This window comes from Typopeltis vanoorti, chromosome 23 (genome assembly GCF_054136105.1).
Source record: "Typopeltis vanoorti isolate ZY-2024b chromosome 23, IOZ_Tvanoo_1.0, whole genome shotgun sequence".
Lineage (NCBI taxonomy): Eukaryota > Metazoa > Arthropoda > Arachnida > Uropygi > Thelyphonidae > Typopeltis > Typopeltis vanoorti.
Genome location: NC_143571.1, coordinates 64684210 through 64702404, shown reverse-complemented (window position 1 = coordinate 64702404; position 18195 = coordinate 64684210). Strand labels below are relative to the sequence as shown.

Here is an 18195-nt window from a genome sequence, read left to right as displayed (position 1 = left end):
CTAGGGGATGGGCTCGCATTTATATTTAGAGGTTTTATGGCATTAAAGTTGTTTAGGTCATGCATGTTACAAATAATTAAGACTAGGGGCTCCAGCATTTCCAACTTCAAGACTAGGCACTAGCACCTCTGTAGTGCAGCTGTTGGGGATGTTGTGCCCTTCAATTGGAAAAGACCTGAGTTCGATTCTTGTTGCTATGAGGAGAATCTTTATATGGACTTGTGGGGGGGGGGGATGAATCGAAGGCTCTTGTATGTATGTTTTCAGTTGAAGGTGAATTAGCTGATCGCATATGAAGGTAACAGGGTTTTTTCTCCCCAAAACTCAGAGTTTTCAATCCTTAATTATTCCCTGACTCGAAGGAGGTTACATATCACCTGCGCCAGCTGTCATACCTTTTCTTGAATTCATTCACATACCTGCACTCATCACATGCAATGGTAATCTATTCCAATCATACATCACTCCAAGAGAGGAAAATAAAATCTAGCCCTTACCCCTTTCTTAGCGGCATTCATTCTCAACTTACAGATGCCCACTTATCCTCTCCATAAAATGAAAAATTCCATTTACTGGTATCCTGCACGACCCTTTCAGAAGTTTGCAGTTCACAAATTCTAAATCTGTCTTCATAATCTTCCTGATATCATTTTTAACACCCTCCTTTGCTCTCTCTCCACTATATCAGCATCGCCACAGAAACCAGGAGACCACACCAGTGCGCTATAGTCCATGTGAGGTGAGGTTATATTAAGGCCTTGTGTAAAGAGGCAAAATATATCCTCTTCTGATAAGCAAGCTTCCTTAAACACATCCATCTTTCTTTCATTTTGCTAAGGTAGTCATGAAGAATAATTGCTCTGGAAATAAAAAACCCATGTTGCTTCATGGAACATTTGTTTCCCATTAAGTACATGACACTCCACTATCTAGAAAGGCTTGAGACATTGTACTGTTCTTCATCATTAACTTCACAGTTCCTCCTTGAGATTATATATAAAATATAAATTTTTTTCTGCGATACTTCTTCTTTCAGCTCTCCTTCCCTTCTCTCTTGTTGGAATTCCTGTTATCCAGTGACAGCTGTTCCAAACTCAACTAATGAGCATGCTCATTACTGAGATTTAAAGCAAAATTTGAATAATATCACTGCCATTAGTATAGTGATTGAACAATGCAATAATAGTGTATCACACAAGAACACTTGCGAATAGACATAGAAATAAAATTTTGTTATTTTATGAAATTCCCTAAGGATTAAAACATCAAAACAAGCAAGTAGACTGTTTAAAATATATGTAGCTCCCTTTTGTTTCTCCACTGCTTAACCAATGTTTTTAAAATTTATATTGCTCCCTCTCACAAAAGGTTACTTGCAAACCTACAGTACACTTTTTTAAGGATTTTTTTATTTTATTAATTTTATATATATATATATATATATATTTATATATTTATAAATATATTTATTTATTTTTTGTGTATTTTTAATTTATTTTTTACATAGTCCAGAAACTCTGCTCTAAAAATCAAACATGGAACTTTTTCAAGCCTTATTGGAGGCCGTTTCAGGTCTCCAATAAGCAGGGTGGTGGTCTCACATCAGGCAATGGAATTCACCTCCCACCTAAGGACAATCACGAACATTCATGCCCATGATGGGATTTGTATCTGCAACCTGTTGGTTGGAGAGTGGGTACACTAGCCACGTAATTGCACTAATACTAAAGCATAGAATTGCATTAATAAATGCAAACAAATGCATACATATTTTTAGATTATTTTATCATAAAACTTAATTCCTATTTACAAAATCCACACTAAGTATATCCATTATAAAAAACAAAAAGAAATAAATCATGACCATGTGAGATTTTTACAGGGTATTTACAAACTGTAATGAGTATCCTGTTCAATATTAATTTTAAGGTTTTTTTTTTTTTTTTTACATACTATACGGGTCAGTACTCTTCTTCCAGTGCAAATTTTTTTAAAGCTATTCTCAAAATGAGTCTGTACATCACATATTGATTTCAGAATTGTATAAATTCCATACAGTACAGAATGGACATCCATCCAATGTATTTTAGCCAGAGAACCAGGGTGAACAGTGAAAAGTCAGCTACTGGAACAAATCTGAAAAAATACCCCAACTCAACATCACCAGAGTTAAAGATTGGTACTATCAACATAAGAAGCCTGAAAGGCAAAGAAATGGAGCTAGTAAGAAAGTACAAGATCAACATAATGGGGGGTGACTGAAACAAAAAAGACAAAAACTGGTGAGATCTTTCTGAGCAATAAATACAAAATGTTATATTCAGGCAATGACGATCAAGGAAAAGGAGTAGCCATTGTATTCAACACTAAATACGACGCTAATCTCCTTGAATGGCAGGCAGTCTCAAGTAGAGTGATGTGGGCAAATATCAAAATGGAGAATTGGACAATGAGACTATGGTCCCACACAAGGTTTTACTAAGGTAGAAGTGGAGGAATTTTTTGAGGATTTAGAGAAAGCATCTGACACAATGAAAAAGGAAAAGTTGGTCATTGTTGGGGATCTAAATAGCAGAATAGTAAATGATTGTCAGACATACAATAATATATCAGGAAAATTTGGAGAAAATAGCAAAGCTAACAATAATGGCAAATATTTGTTGGATTTCTATTCAGGACATGGACTAGTTATTACTAACACCATGTTCCAGCATAAAAATGTGCACAAATTCACATGGAGAGAAGAGGCTAGGAATAAGAAAAGTCTCATTGACTATGTTATTCTTGATAGTGATGTTTTCTCCCTGGTGCAGGACACCAGAGTGTACAGAGGATTTGAAATTGGAAGTGATCACTATTTAGTCTTGAGCAGGATAAAACTGAATTTCATATTGAAAAGAATAACATGTAAGAAAGTTTTAAAGCAAATAAAAGTTGAGCAGCTCTCAGATATGAACTGTAGACTAAAATACACAAAGATTATTGAAGAAAAAATGAAAGAGTTTGAGAACAGCAGCCAAACCTTGGAGATTCAGTGGCAAGCCTTAAAGAAAACACTGTTTGATTCAGCCAGAGAGGTATGTGGTGAGGTTGTCTGCAAGGATAGAAAAATCAGAACTCCATGGTGGACACAGGAAGTTAAAGAGGCAGTGAAGGAAAAGAAGAAAGCATATCAAAAGTTCCTGGCAAATAAGTTAGCTTGCTCTTAGAGAATACAGAGACAAATGTAAGAAAGCTAAACAATGTGTAAAACTAGCTAAACAAAAGTCATGGGAGCACTTTGGCAAGAACATAGAAAATAAATATCAAGAATGTGGTAAGATATTCTGCAGGTTGTTGAAGAAGCTCAGAAATGGAGGAAGGAGTACTGTAAAAGGAGTTAGAGATGATAAAGGTGACATGAAAACAGGAGAAAAAGATATCCTTGAAGTATGGAGTAATTACTTCGAGAAATTGCTAAATGAAACAAGCAGTGATAGCACAGTGGTAAAAAAACACTCAACAGGCATATGGTCAGGAATACATATTCATACTTGAAGTAGAAAAAGCCATCAAAGGCTTAAAATATGGAAAGGCAGCAGGAGTAGATGATATTCGACAAGAAATGCTGAAGTATGGTGATATAAAAGTCTGGCAGTGGCTGCACTGCATAGTTCAGCAGGCCTGGACAAATTCCCGATGATTGGAGTAGAGCTCTCGTAGTACTCATATATAAAAAGGGAAATAAAACTGAATGTGAGAATTACAGAAGTATTTCCCTACTGAGTGTTCCTAATAATATATGCAAGTATACTTGAGAAACGGTTGAGAAGAATTGTAGAAGAAAAGCTTGAAGAACAAGCTGGATTCAGGCCAAATAGAGGCTGTCAGGATCAGATCTTCACTTTACGACAAATAGTGGAGAAATCATGGGAAGATAACAAAGATCTGTATTTAAGTTTTGTAGATCTGGAAAAGACGTATGATAAGGTGCCAAGAGAGAAGCTATTCAATAGGCTACAGTTATATGGTGTCAATGGGGCATTATATCAAGCAATACTTAGTCTTTATTTCAGTTGTAAGTCAGCAGTTAGAATTGAAGGAAGTACAGGAAGATGGTGTAATGTTAAATCTGGTGTGAAATAAGGATGCACATTATTCCTCTGTTATTCATTATCTATATGGATCACATTATAAAGGAAAGTAGTATTAAACATGATATCAAAATTGGAGATGTTAATGTCAGCTCTTTATGTGGATGATGTTATACTTCTAAATAAATCCGCTACAAGTCTGCAAGATTCTCTGACTAAATTGAATAGCTGTTGTAATAGATATGGTATGAAGGTCAGCAATAGCAAGATAAAGACAATGAAAATAGGCAGAATCATTGAAAATGTCAACTGCGTTGTGAACGGAGAACCTGTGGAACAAGTAAAACATTTCACCTACTGAGGCACGATTTTTAGTGAAGATGGTAAACTAAATATGGAAATAGACAATAGAATCAATAAAGCTGGTATAGTAGGAAGTCAATTGAATAAATTCATATGGAATAAGAGAGAAATTAATGGGAACACTAAATTAGCTGTATACAAGACAGTGCTCAAACCAATTTTAACTTATGGTTCTGAGAGCTGGGTCAGAAGTAAAACACTTGACCAAAGACTAGAGACCACAGATATGAGAAAGATTATAGGCATGAACAGATGGCATCAATGGCAATATCATATTAAAAATGAGGATATTAGGAAAGAACCTGACATTGTCAGCATCCAGGAATGCATTAGCAGAGCTAATCTCAGGTGGTATGGTCATTTAAACAATGGGTGAGGAAAGATTGGCAAAACAAGTGTTCTCTGCTAGGCAGGAAACCGACCCAGAGGAAGACCAAGATATAGGTGGATTGATACAGTAAAAAATGCCTTAGACCAGTGCTTCCCAAACTTCTGGATGTCAGGGCCCCCTTTGCAAAAATTAAAATATTTCACGGCCCCCCTCAAAAAAAATTGTAATAGAGAGATATATTATAATAATATTTATTGTATTTATATTCAATACAAAACATACACAGCGATTGCAAAAATCAAATGCATACATATATTACATTTTTTGCCTCTTACCGGTTGGTTCTGAAGACGATGCAGGCTGTTCTAGTAAAATATGAAATACTGTCCTTTTTTTTTTTTTTTTTGAGTCTGTTTCTTCTGATTGTTCGCAGGTTTTTTTTTTTATCAGCCACTTATCCATCTCGGTTAAATTTTTTAAAGTAGAATAGATCAAATAATATCACCACTTACCGATAACATGAAATTAGTGAATATTACCTAAATAAGGGAATCCCCGGAGCAGGAACATTTTTCTCTTTTGTGACTTTTCTCCCTTTACGGTTAAGCCTAACGCGAAACAGACAGCAGAGGCAGGTTATTAAAACGTGCATATGATTCGTGCGGTATTAACAAAAGATCGTGCAACCCAAAGATAAAAGCATAGCTGACAATTGAGTTGAAATGCTAACTCTCTTTAACCGAATTCCATATGTGAAACTGCCATAACATTCATTATATATATATAGTAATTAGTTTTAACACTTTTACGAATTTTAACACGTTCGGTTGAATTTTATTGCTGCCTTGGGAAATCGAACTCACACACATCTAATTAATAACAATAGTTTTTAGTTAGCCTCTGTGTTTGCCCATGCAACATATGGTTTTGTTTCAGTCTATACAGCATAGTTTCTGTATGAGGGGGACATGTGATTCATTAATTAGTGTGTTTTTATCCCAGTTGTCTCTAATTCCACAATTTGTTGAGAAATACATTATACAGACTCCTCATACTTTATTCACTGGCATAATAAAAGTACTTGTTTTATTGCCTCTGCTGCTAATGAGGGCATGTTGTTTACCACTGCAACCGAGTTACTATCTCCCTACATGAACCTGCTTAAGCTTTTTTCATGTGTGAAGTATATGCGAAACTTTTATTGGTAACAGAAAACTAGCTCGGATGACAGTGATAATATAAAACGAGTTTTGATATGTATATAAAGCCGATATCAATAGTCCCTGATTACGAACGCGTGATGAAAGGGACAGGAAGATTTGGAGCTTCCCTAAGAGCATTCGAAGTAAATACAATTAACCACTGCTTTGAAATAAAACATATGAATAAGCAATATTTACTAATATTCATTAAGTGCCGAAATACACAGGAAGCAAAATTTAGGAACCAACACCAATATGTGAATTTTTCCATTAAAATATAAAAAATAATAAAAGTTAAATACGTTTCTTTTAAAATAAAAAAAAATCTACTCAGTCTTAAAACGTTGCATTTATTTTCATTATTTCACGGCCCCCCCTCAACAAAACCGAAGGCCCCCAAGGGGGCCGCGGCCCACAGTTTGGGAAGCGCTGCATTAGACGACAGAAATATAAGATCTGATTAAATTGGAGTCTTGACAAGTAACAGACTGATCTGGAGGAAAATTGTAGATAGGAAGTTAGTAATGATGTAAATTTTTCATGTAGTACTATCATAATTATGTACATGGCAGGAATTTCATGATGATGATATATGGATTACATTATGAAAGAAAGTGGCATCAAGCCTAATATTAGAATTGAAGATGTCAAACTTTGCTCTATGCAGATAATGTTGCACTCCTAAACACATCTAGTGCAAGTCTTCAGGATTCACTAACAAAATAGAATAACAGCTGTAACAAATTTGGCATGAAAATCAGCAATAAGAAGACCAAAACTATGAAAATCGGCAGGGGCATAGAAAATTTCAGCTCTATTCTGAATGGAGGTCCTATAGAACAAGTAAAATATTTCAGCTATTTACGCACAATTTTTAGTGTAGATGGCAGGCTAAATCTGGAAATAGACAACAGAATAAGCAAAGCTGGGATGGAGATAGCCAGCTGAATAAATTTATAAGGAATAAGAGAGAAATTAGCCAAATCACCAAACTAGCAGTATACAAAACAGTGATTAAACCGTTTTAAGTTATGGATCTGAGAGTTAGCTTAGAAATAAAGCACTTGATCACAGACTACAGACCACAAATATGAGGGCTCTGAGAAAAATTAGGGGAGTGAGCCAATGACATCAATGGCAGAATCATATTAAAAATGAAGATATTAGAAAGTAATTTGACATTATTAGCATTCAAGAATGTGTCAGCAGAGCTAATCTAAGAATGGGTGAAGAAAGGTTAGCAAAACAGGTGTTTGATGGCAGGAAAGAGACACAGAGGAAGACCAAGGTCTAGGTGGATTGATTTGGTCAGATGTGTCTTAGAAGCACAAAATGTTAGATGTAACAATATTGGAGTGCTCACAAGTAATAGATTGATTTGGAGGAAAATGTTGATAGGAGATTAATAATAACGCAACCTTAAGTGCCTCCGTAGCGCAATTGGAAGAACGATGGTACACTGCGCCCTTTGATTGGAATAGGCCTAAGTTCGATTCTCGTCGAGATGGGAGGAATCTTTATCTGGACGATTTTCAAGTGAAGGTGAGTTAGCCGATCTCATACGGAGGTAGCAGGGCTTTTTCTCCCGGAAACTCGGGTTTTTCATCCCGCATACAGACAAATCGGCCCTTCAGAACACACACAATTTACAGACATAGCATACTAGTTGTGGTGGTGGAGGAGATGGGTGGTAGATGGCGTTGATTCGTGGTAGAGGTTCGGTGTAGTGGTTGAGACAGTTGTATGTGTCCTCCCTCGATGAGTCTTCGAACTCCTTGGAGGTGTCAGGAATAATAATAATAATAATCATGTAATGCTGTCATAGTAACCTGAATACCCCTTTGTACATATCGGAAAGATGATGATGATAATGCTACAAAGGCCATTCAATAGTACCAAAGCAGTCTTATAGTTTACCTATTTACCACACCTTGGAAGTTGGCTGTGTGTGTGTATTATCTTAATGTGTTTTAATGGAAACTGTAAAAACATGACTGTCATTTAGTGATCAAGGCAAAGATCTAAGGACAGGGTATTAACACTCACAATTGATAACGTGGCCAACTATCCCATATCCTTAATGCTGAATGGTAATCGAACATTAACAGACAATGTCAAACAGCTAATGTAAGATAACTAAAAGAGACCATTAAATTTTATAACTTGTTATGGTGCCTTTTGGAATTGTCTGTTAATGTTTGATTACCATTCAGCATTCTTGTACTGAAGATGCCTTTAATACTTAGGTGAAAATTCTATGCTGATAAAAGAATATATTGAGTTCCATTCCAGTATTATAATTTATTTAAATATGCCTACTCACAATATTTCTCTATTGAAATAGCTCCAGACTCATTCAGAATAAATATATTGGTAAACTCATCAACTTTAGCATGATAACATCTTTTGGCATAATCAATGCAAATTGGTAGCTGAATATGAAGACATTTATCTTCAATAAACTCTACTGACCATTCCTGATTTTGTATCTTATTAGCAGAAATGAATTGCTCAGTATTAATAATTTCAACAGTTGAATTATTCACACTTGATCATGTAGAATTTTCAAAAATATTATTTAAACCAGATGTAGATGGCACTGGATTCTCATAAATATTAACTTCACAACAATCAATATTATTTCCTGTTTGCCAGTGCCAATAAAGCATTTCTTTCATGATATTCTTTATGACATTGGGTATTTGTTTACAGCAAATGGCAGATTTAATTCACATAATTTAATGTCTTTTTTGCATATAATGAAAATGATCATGCTGTGAATTATGTCATTCAGGGTTTAGTTGAATTTGAAAAAATAAAAATAAATAAATACCCAATGCCATAAAGAATATCATGAAAGAAATGCTTTATTGGCACTAGCAGATAGGAAATAATATTGCTTCTTTTGTTGGCAGTATTTTCTAGAACATTAAGTATTAAACTACATAGCCTGACTACATGTCTTCCTCGTAGCAGATTCTTCAATTTGCTGAGTAGATTGAAATTACTAGGAGCAAGATCTGAGGTCTTGCACTGTCTTACTGCAGCAAAGGTCAGAGACCTTTATTAACACTGTTTTTAGCTAGATTTTTGCCTGAAGATCTCTGTTCAGTAGTCAGGGAGGGATCCATCTTGTGGTTGCTACTACTGTTGATTGTTCGTTTTCTTCTGGAGTGAAGTAGGGTGTCCATGTTTTGTCTGTTTGCCATACTACTTCAGCATTAGGGGGTTGGGACAAGTTTTCACTTGGTCTAACTGCTACTGTTCTGATCCTAGCAGCAAGAGATTCAGTTGGTAGTGACACCTTGACTGCACCCAGATTGTGCATAGAATTTTATGCAGTTTTTGGACATTAATGACCACTTCTTGTGCTACCTCACCAACTGCTTGGCAGTTCCTGTTAAGCAATTTGTAAGTTTTCCACTGCATACATTATCTTCTAAGCTTATTTTCCTGTTCTTATTTTGTTCTGTTCATCTGATGATACTTTCCACTTCAGCACATTAACCAAATATGGTTTGCAAATGGCAGATTTAATTCACATAATTTAATGTCTTTTTTGCATATAATGAAAATGATCATGCTGTGAATTATGTCATATGTAGTTGCTAAATATGCTTTTATACAATTATGAATGACAATGAATATACAAAGATGATGAAATAAAAAATGGACATGATGGAATACTAATAGAAATGTTGAAATTGGAGATATCTTGCATATCAAAAGAAAAAAGTTCATAAATTATTTTTTAAAAAAATTACTTTTTAGCCAAAGAAATTAATAAATTAAAATCTGTTCATGTTATACCAGAGTGGATTTTAAATCCAACATTATTTTAAAGCTGAATGTAGAAACTATGAAAGTTTTCTAAGTTGACCTGAGATTTTACAAGAATATAATCCTCAGCATCCCTGAGTTGCCTTAGCTTGGACTACTTAAAAGACATGGGCACTGCCCAATTTAAAATTCCCACCCAATGGGCAGGAATGGGCAAGTGCCCATTGGTAACACTTCTACTTTTATATAATAGATTCTTTCCATATCACATCACTATTAAAAAAAAAAAAAAAAAAACACGTCCTTAAAAATTCAGGCATAATGGTTAGTTTTGATGTCACTTCTCCTCTCCCCTTCCCCTGATATCTTTGAATTATTCAGATTTACTACATATGTAGATTACTTTACTTGGCAAGAAAAAAATCTACAGATTAATGCAATGGGTCCCCCCTATTCCTAAGCTAACTTTTACATGGAACACTTTGAGAACAAAGTACTTGCAATGCCTAATTTCAAACCCTTAGTATTGTTATACTTTGTGTTTGCCATTTGGCCTCAGAGGCAAGCAACTTTGGATTCTTTTGTAACTTACCTTAACAGCCAACACTCCAAAATTCACTTCACATTTAGAAAAAGAATCAAATAACTGCTGTCTTTTCTTAACACATTAATCATTTGCCTTTCAGGTGGTTCACTATCTTTTTCCATTTATACAGAAAGCAACACATACACAGGAAGATATTTACATGAACAATCATCATCTAGTTCAACAGCATGGAATTCTGAAAACCGTTACACATGGCCAGAGATATTTGTTCCAATGATGCAGTCATTTCCATAGAATTCAACTATCTTCACCTCACTTTTTTTTTTTACAAAATAAATAAAATACTACTTGCCCCCCCCAACACACACTTCCTCCTCTTCAAAGACACAAAAACAAAACACCACTCTTCCATATATTCAAGGTACATCTGAAAAGATAGCCAAAATACTAATAAATTATAACCTTCAAACCACATGGCAGATTAGCAACTTTGATCTGCTCTCCAAAGAACAAACTCCATCCTCCCATGAAGCTCTCTGTGACTTAGTCTACTATGGACAGACGACCTGTTAACATCTGCCTTGAAGAACATAAGAAATACATTTGCTACTATTATTATGACAAGTCAGGACTGGCAGATCATGCTTTTGGACTCCTCTTCACATAGGATTAGATGGAAGAAAACCAATGTGCTATGTAAAAATCATTAGAAAGATTATTTTTAGCTAGCAAAGGCTATGAAACATTACTCTCCCAAAATTTGGAGACTGTCAAATTAGGACTTTAGATCTGCTATCTATTACAATTTGAATTGTTTCACTTACTCATTGTCATGAGAAAACTGTAAGATGTTTTGCAATCCAGCAAAATATGTCTGTTAATCAACATCCTTTTTTATAATTTAGTTTTGTTTGGTGTTGTAATACCTTTAAAATAAGTTATGAACAACATCCAACACCTAAGCTTGTGAACAAAAGATTGAAGTTTCATTATACTAAAATTAATTTATTCATTAAGTATACATACCTGAGATACTGATAACCTGCATGGCTCAGGTTCTTTGAATTGAGGTATTGTAACTTTTACAAAAGCACAACCTAGTTTTTTTGAATGCTTAATTTCATAGCTTAGTTCTTTTGGCTCTGCATACATCTCCTGAATCATAGATCTGTTAAATGACTTTTTTTTGCTAGTGGTTGCTGTTGATGGTACCACTACATTGCTATTTTCTGCTTCTTTTGAACAATTTAAATTATGCATTAAATCAGAAACTGAATCTATACTTTTTGTAACTTGTGCTTTTTCAGTTGGTAGCATACTAGATTTCTGAAGCATCTGATTCAGCAGAGCTAATTTCTGAAGCTCTATATCTCCTTTAAAGTTCTTTATCCTTTTGATATTTTTTGAAATTTTAATATTGTTTTCTTCTTCAATGAAACTGGGAATAAAGTTTGTGATGATTTCATTTATATACTTTGTTTTTTCAACTGATGCTATAAACTTAGGATTGAAGGCAATGGCTACCACATATGCATCTTCATTCTTCTTATCTAGAAGTAATTAAAAAAATCGTAATGTAGTATGAATTTATCACTTCAAATGTACACATTCAATCATGTACTAATTTCAAAATTGGATAATAACATTATTAGTGACTTCTCTTACAATGAATATGAGTATATGTCCTTCCTCCTGGACTATATTGGATAATTAAAATACTAAACAGACATTGTAATTAATTCAAAACTTAACTAGTATTCTCAACTTGATATTCTTGGTATGCTATTTTTCATTATTTAATATTAATAATGCTTCACAATATAACAAAATAGCTTCATTAATCTTTTGATAAGAGAGGAAAGGTATACAATGTGATGCCTCACAGAACTTTATATATATACAGTGGTGCCTTGGTTAACGATGGTAATCTGTTCCAGGATTACTGTCGTTAACCAAAACCGTTGTTATCCAAGGCGCGATTCCCCCATAAGATTTAATTGAAAATCAATTAATTTGTTCCGGCTCCTCCCCACAACCATAGTACATATTAAAATGCAGATAAAACTCATTTAAAATGTCATAAAAATATGGTAAATATCATTTATTTATTATACAGTATATGTATTTGCTACAAAAAATTAACATTAATAAAATGAATTGTTCATGAAAACAGTTTTTAATTATCAATCTTCACCAGAAGGATTGGACCTGTAAAAAACATGTCTAGGGTTGTTTGCTTATGCCTCTTTTTTAAAATGTTTCTGAAAAACTGCATGGACTTTTCATTAAATAGATCTGCAGTTCTGATAACCTCAGATTTGTTTGGATTCCATTTCATAGCAACATTTTGAACTTCCACCCACCAAAACACTTTTGATTTCAACAGTCGTAATTTATTCTTGATCTTGAAGTCTCCTTTATCAAATCTTGACAAATCTGTTTAGCTTTCTGACAGATTGTATTTTGAGATGTAGTACTGCCTGCCATTTTTCTTTCTTTGATCCAAATTAGTAATAGATTTTCCATTTGCTCACAAAGAAGCCCTCTGACATTCAACCTTGAAGTTCCCTTAGCTACCATAAGTTCTTTCTTAGCCAAAATGTAGAATGACTGGTTTCATATATTCGAGCTAGCTGCATAACTTTCACACCTTCACGATGTTTTGCTATTATTTCTTCTGTTCAATAGAGAAAATTTTTCTGTTTTTTTTCCCTCACTAGCTTTCTTTTTGGGACCCATTTTGTCACATGGTAAAAAAATTCACTCTATAAAAAAAAAGATACACAAAATACGGTATTATTACAAATTGTACAACACTAAGACAAGGGATACAAAGAACATATTGTTACCTGAAAATAAAAGTAAAAGTCCAAAAAAAAAAAAAAAAACGTTTTGAAATAAAAGTTAACAGTTAAATTCAAAACCTGCAATTTTTGACTTGGTGCATTTTACTTGTAAGGTGACAATATTAGATACAGCACTTAACATAACATACACTGATTAGCAGCTTATAGATACAACGATTATTATACAGATGAGATTTGATTTTACCTTTTGATGGCGAACGACACGTACCCGCCGATTTATTGTCTATATGAACCAACACATAAAAAATAAATGCTTAAATACTTATTATCATCATAAAACGCATTTATAACCACAAATTTTAAAATAAATCACAGTACACTACAAGAAAAGAAACAATAAATGGAAAACGTAAACAGCTGGCTATGATGGGTCAAACATATCTGAACTTCACAGCTATGCTGCATGGCTGTTCTCTATTTGACAATGCCGTTCCATGCGTGGCTGAGTGCGATCGGAAAATTCAGATTTTTTGATTGGATAGAGGTTCACATAATCGAGTCGTTAACCAAGTACGTCATTATCTGAGGCCATTGTTAACCAAGGCACCATGTATATATATGGAAGTATTCCTTAAGGCCTTGTAGAGCACCATCAAGTGATCTGAATTAGTGAAACTTTGCAGAAATAAATTGTGCATCAAGTGGAAGTGATATATGAGAGGGGGGGTATAGTTCCAAAATTCACCAAGGGCATTGTAAATGCATGGAATTTGCATATCACAACTCAGCAGGTATCAGGAGGGTTTAAAAAGATGGACACAGGATTTTTCCATTCATTGTGGTTATTAATATTATCCACAGTTTGGCACTAACCTTGCCCCAACATGCTTTGCTCATGAAGCCATACTACCTAAACAATTGCAGTACTGTTACTGCACTCTGCGAATTTCATCACCTGAACAAATATTGATCAGGTCCACTATCTCCATGTGCTCTGAACGATAGATTAGTTGTTATGAAGAAATGGGATTGTTGGGAGTTAGACCTGGCAGAAGTCGCAAACCAATCAGTTCAAAACAAGTGAATGAAGTTGCGACTGCAGTTGTGGAGCAGGCCATGAATAACAGCATTGATTCCTGCAGTGCACATGCTATATCAAGATATATGGATGTATCTTACATAACTGTCTTGAAAATTCTATGTAAGATACTGCATTTCTACCCATTCAAGATAACTTGGACACAGAAGTAGCGCCCACAGGACTTTGAAAGTTGACTGACATTCGCTTTAACATTCAAACACCCAAAGATACTGTCTGACATGGGTTTACAGTTTTATCATTGGATTCTTCTTTGAGGACATTTGCCAGTCAGGTGCTATGAGCTGTTCGGTTACTCCTGAGAAGTTATTGAAGGTTGAAGTTATTGGGCAGGGAAACTAATATTGAAAAGGTTGAGTGTAAGAGAGAGAAACTTTAGCACTGATTGTGTATTTATTGATCCTTATAGGCAGAATAAATTGCAGAAGAGAGGGGAAAAAAATCGGCATAGGACTACGGTAGTTAGTGACTTATATATCAGTTCTAAAGCCGGTACAAGATCTAGAGGAAAAGATTTAAGAACATTATTAGATATTGTGAAGAGGAAAAGTGTCAATGGGAGAATAGTGTGTGTGCTGCCTCGTTTTGACAATTACGAGTTAAGTAGATGAGCAATGATAATGAATGATATGATTGCAAGAATGTGCAGAAAAAGAGGTCTGGAGTTTGTTGATGTTTGGAGTGTGTTTGAAGGAAAAAGGCAGTTGTATGCTAGAGATGGACTGCATCTTAACATGGAAGGACATAAGAGATTGAAGAAGTTATTGTTTTCTGAACAGGTTGAAGTTATTGGGCAGGGAAACTAATATTGAAAAGGTTGAGTGTAAGAGAGAGAAACTTTAGCACTGATTGTGTATTTATTGATCCTTATAGGCAGAATAAATTGCAGAAGAGAGGGGAAAAAAATCGGCATAGGACTACGGTAGTTAGTGACTTATATATCAGTTCTAAAGCCGGTACAAGATCTAGAGGGAATCTGCAATTTTTGTATACCAATGCTAGAAGCATTAGAAATAAGAGAGAAGAATTTTTGGCATTAGTCAGTGAAATCTCACCAAAAGTTGTAGGCATTAGTGAAACTTGGCTGTCAGCAGAAGATGTGGTCACTGGAATTGAATGTGATGGGGTGGGGGGGGGGGGGGGTGGGGGGGGGGGGGGGTGGGGGGGGGGGGGGGTGGGGGGGGGGGGGGGTGGGGGGGGGGGGGGGTGGGGGGGGGGGGGGGTGGGGGGGGGGGGGGGTGGGGGGGGGGGGGGGTGGGGGGGGGGGGGGGTGGGGGGGGGGGGGGGTGGGGGGGGGGGGGGGTGGGGGGGGGGGGGGGTGGGGGGGGGGGGGGGTGGGGGGGGGGGGGGGTGGGGGGGGGGGGGGGTGGGGGGGGGGGGGGGTGGGGGGGGGGGGGGGTGGGGGGGGGGGGGGGTGGGGGGGGGGGGGGGTGGGGGGGGGGGGGGGTGGGGGGGGGGGGGGGTGGGGGGGGGGGGGGGTGGGGGGGGGGGGGGGTGGGGGGGGGGGGGGGTGGGGGGGGGGGGGGGTGGGGGGGGGGGGGGGTGGGGGGGGGGGGGGGTGGGGGGGGGGGGGGGTGGGGGGGGGGGGGGGTGGGGGGGGGGGGGGGTGGGGGGGGGGGGGGAATCTCACTATGACGTGCATATGCTTGCATGCGCAGCAATATGACACTGTGTTAAACACAGTGCTGCTAGCATCCCTCGTTCTCCTAAGTGCTACAAGATGGATTTTTATTATTTTTTATATAAAATAAGAGAATTGTGTAGGATTGTTGATGATAAAATTGAATATTACAAGCAAATATAAATAAATTAATAAATATATTTAAGTTAAGGGATATTGTTCCTGTATTGTTTCTTAGCCGAATAAGAAACTCAAAGAGTTTCATGTCGAATATAGAAACTATATAAAGTTTGGCGATTCCAAGCGTAAGCAAATACCTGGATAGCAGCACCTGACCCATTTGATAGTGCAAACTAAGGCAACTCATAGAAAGGGCAGGGAAAGCTCAGATCACTATTCTTGGTACTTACCCATAATGTGAACTTATCTCCTAGGAGCTGTATTACTGTTCTACATTATGAGAGAAGGTCACTACCCAGACCGGTTTCAACCTTTATTCAGGTTTCATCAGTGAGTGGGTCAGGTGCTGCTATCCAGGTATTTGCTTACGCTTGGAATTGCCGAACTTTATATAGTTTCTATATTCGGCATGAAACTCTTTGAGTTCCTATTCGGCTAAGAAACAATATGGGATACAATATCCCTTAACTTAAATAAGTTCATGTCGCCGAACTGAAGCCTTTGGCTCTTCATATAATTAGTAATTAATAAATATATTTATGTATCGAGAAAAATTTGGGGTGCTGCAGTTCCGCAGTGCCTATGCAGGAACCTTATAAATACAGTGCTCCCTGCTGTATTTATAAGGTTCCTTGTTCTTGCAACATCATCATATATATTGCAACATCATATCTCTGAAAATGATATACTTGCCAGCCTTGATGTCACTTCCCTGTTTACCCACATTCCAGTGGTTGAAATTATCAACATTCTCAGACAATTTATTCCCAGTCTGACAGCATAATGTCTTTTTCTTGTAACCAAAATTTTTTCCTAGCAAGCTAATGATTTTTTTATTCCTTGCCTTGTGGCTACAATTCGTTCCTCGTTAGAATCTATGTCCTCCAAAATCTGTAAACCTTTCTTTTATAATTGTTCTTACTGTTGATTCCTGTAGATTGAACTTCTTTGCTAGCTCAAAAATTTTCATTCCGCCTTCAAAATCCTTAATAATATTGAGTTTTGTTTCCAATGTCAATGTTTTTCTTTTCTTGCTATCTGTAGAAGAATCGGACTTGTTTCTTTTGGATGACATTATTATTTTTTATGTGATAAAATTTTTATCAAGAACATAACATTAAACAATCGCAAGGTTTGTAGACTATAAAAATCGTGTATGAATGGAGACCACGCGAAACACATCAGTGCCTGAACGATACAACTAGTGGTGAGGCATGAAGCGGGACGGGAATATGTACATATAAGAAACCATGTAACCGTGTAAAACCGTGTAATTTCCGCAATCTTTTGTGTTGCGGAACGCCATATTATGGACAGACTGCTAAATCCATCCTTCTACGTTTGGATGAACACCGTAGAGATATCTCCTATAACAGGACTAGAGCTAGCGCTCTCTCTAGCCATGTTCTCTTTTCTGCTAACTCAGACGAAGGCCGCCAGCACATTATAAACTGGACACAAACTGCTAATATCCATGTGTGCTATGATGAACTCGAAAGAAAGATTGTTGAATCAAGAGAAATTTCTCTAGATTCCTCTCATATCAACAACAGCCTGAGTTACAATCTCTCGGACGCACACTTTGCTTCTGTTCAGTACTGGCGCACTCGCGACAGCACGTAGTATTCGTTTGTATGGAACTCATACTTGCATTTTTTCAAACATGCTACTGTTTTTCACTTGTTCTGTTAGTACAATTTTTAAGTCTGTAATTTTTTATATACTTCTTTGAGTATGATACCTGATGATGTTCTTGTAACGAAACTAGTAAACTAGTAGTATCTTGTTAAATATATCTTGCCATCTTTTCTCTCGGTAATAGTCATTAAACTTATTTTATATATATATATATATATATATAATGAATGTTATGGCAATTTCACATATGGAATTCGGTTGAAGAGAGTTAGCATTTCAACTCAATTGTCAGCTATGCTTTTATCTCTCGGTTGCGCGATCTTTTGTTAATACCGCACCAATCATATCCACGTTTTAATAACCTGCCTTTGCTGTCTGTTTCGCGTTAGGCTTAATTACCTTAAAAGTCACAAAAGAGAAAAATGTTCCTAGTCCGGGAATTCCCTTTATTCAGGTAATATTCACTAATTTCATGTTATCAGTCTGTGGTGTGCCAGTAAGTGGTGATATTATTTGATCTATTCTACGTTAAAAAAATTTAATCCTGAGATGGA

The 18195-nt window shown here is 36.4% G+C and overlaps 1 protein-coding gene across 2 annotated transcripts in view; it reads right to left on the bottom strand.

Moving 5' to 3' along the window:
• Positions 1 to 18195, bottom strand: part of LOC150093916 (PIH1 domain-containing protein 2-like) — a 44049-nt gene that overhangs the window by 1905 nt on the left and 23949 nt on the right. For both annotated transcript variants that reach the window (XM_090412764.1, XM_090412765.1), the window contains exon 4: positions 11323 to 11846. In XM_090412764.1, the coding sequence (XP_090268890.1) occupies positions 11323 to 11846 (524 nt within the window). The remainder of the gene's footprint in view (positions 1 to 11322; positions 11847 to 18195) is intronic.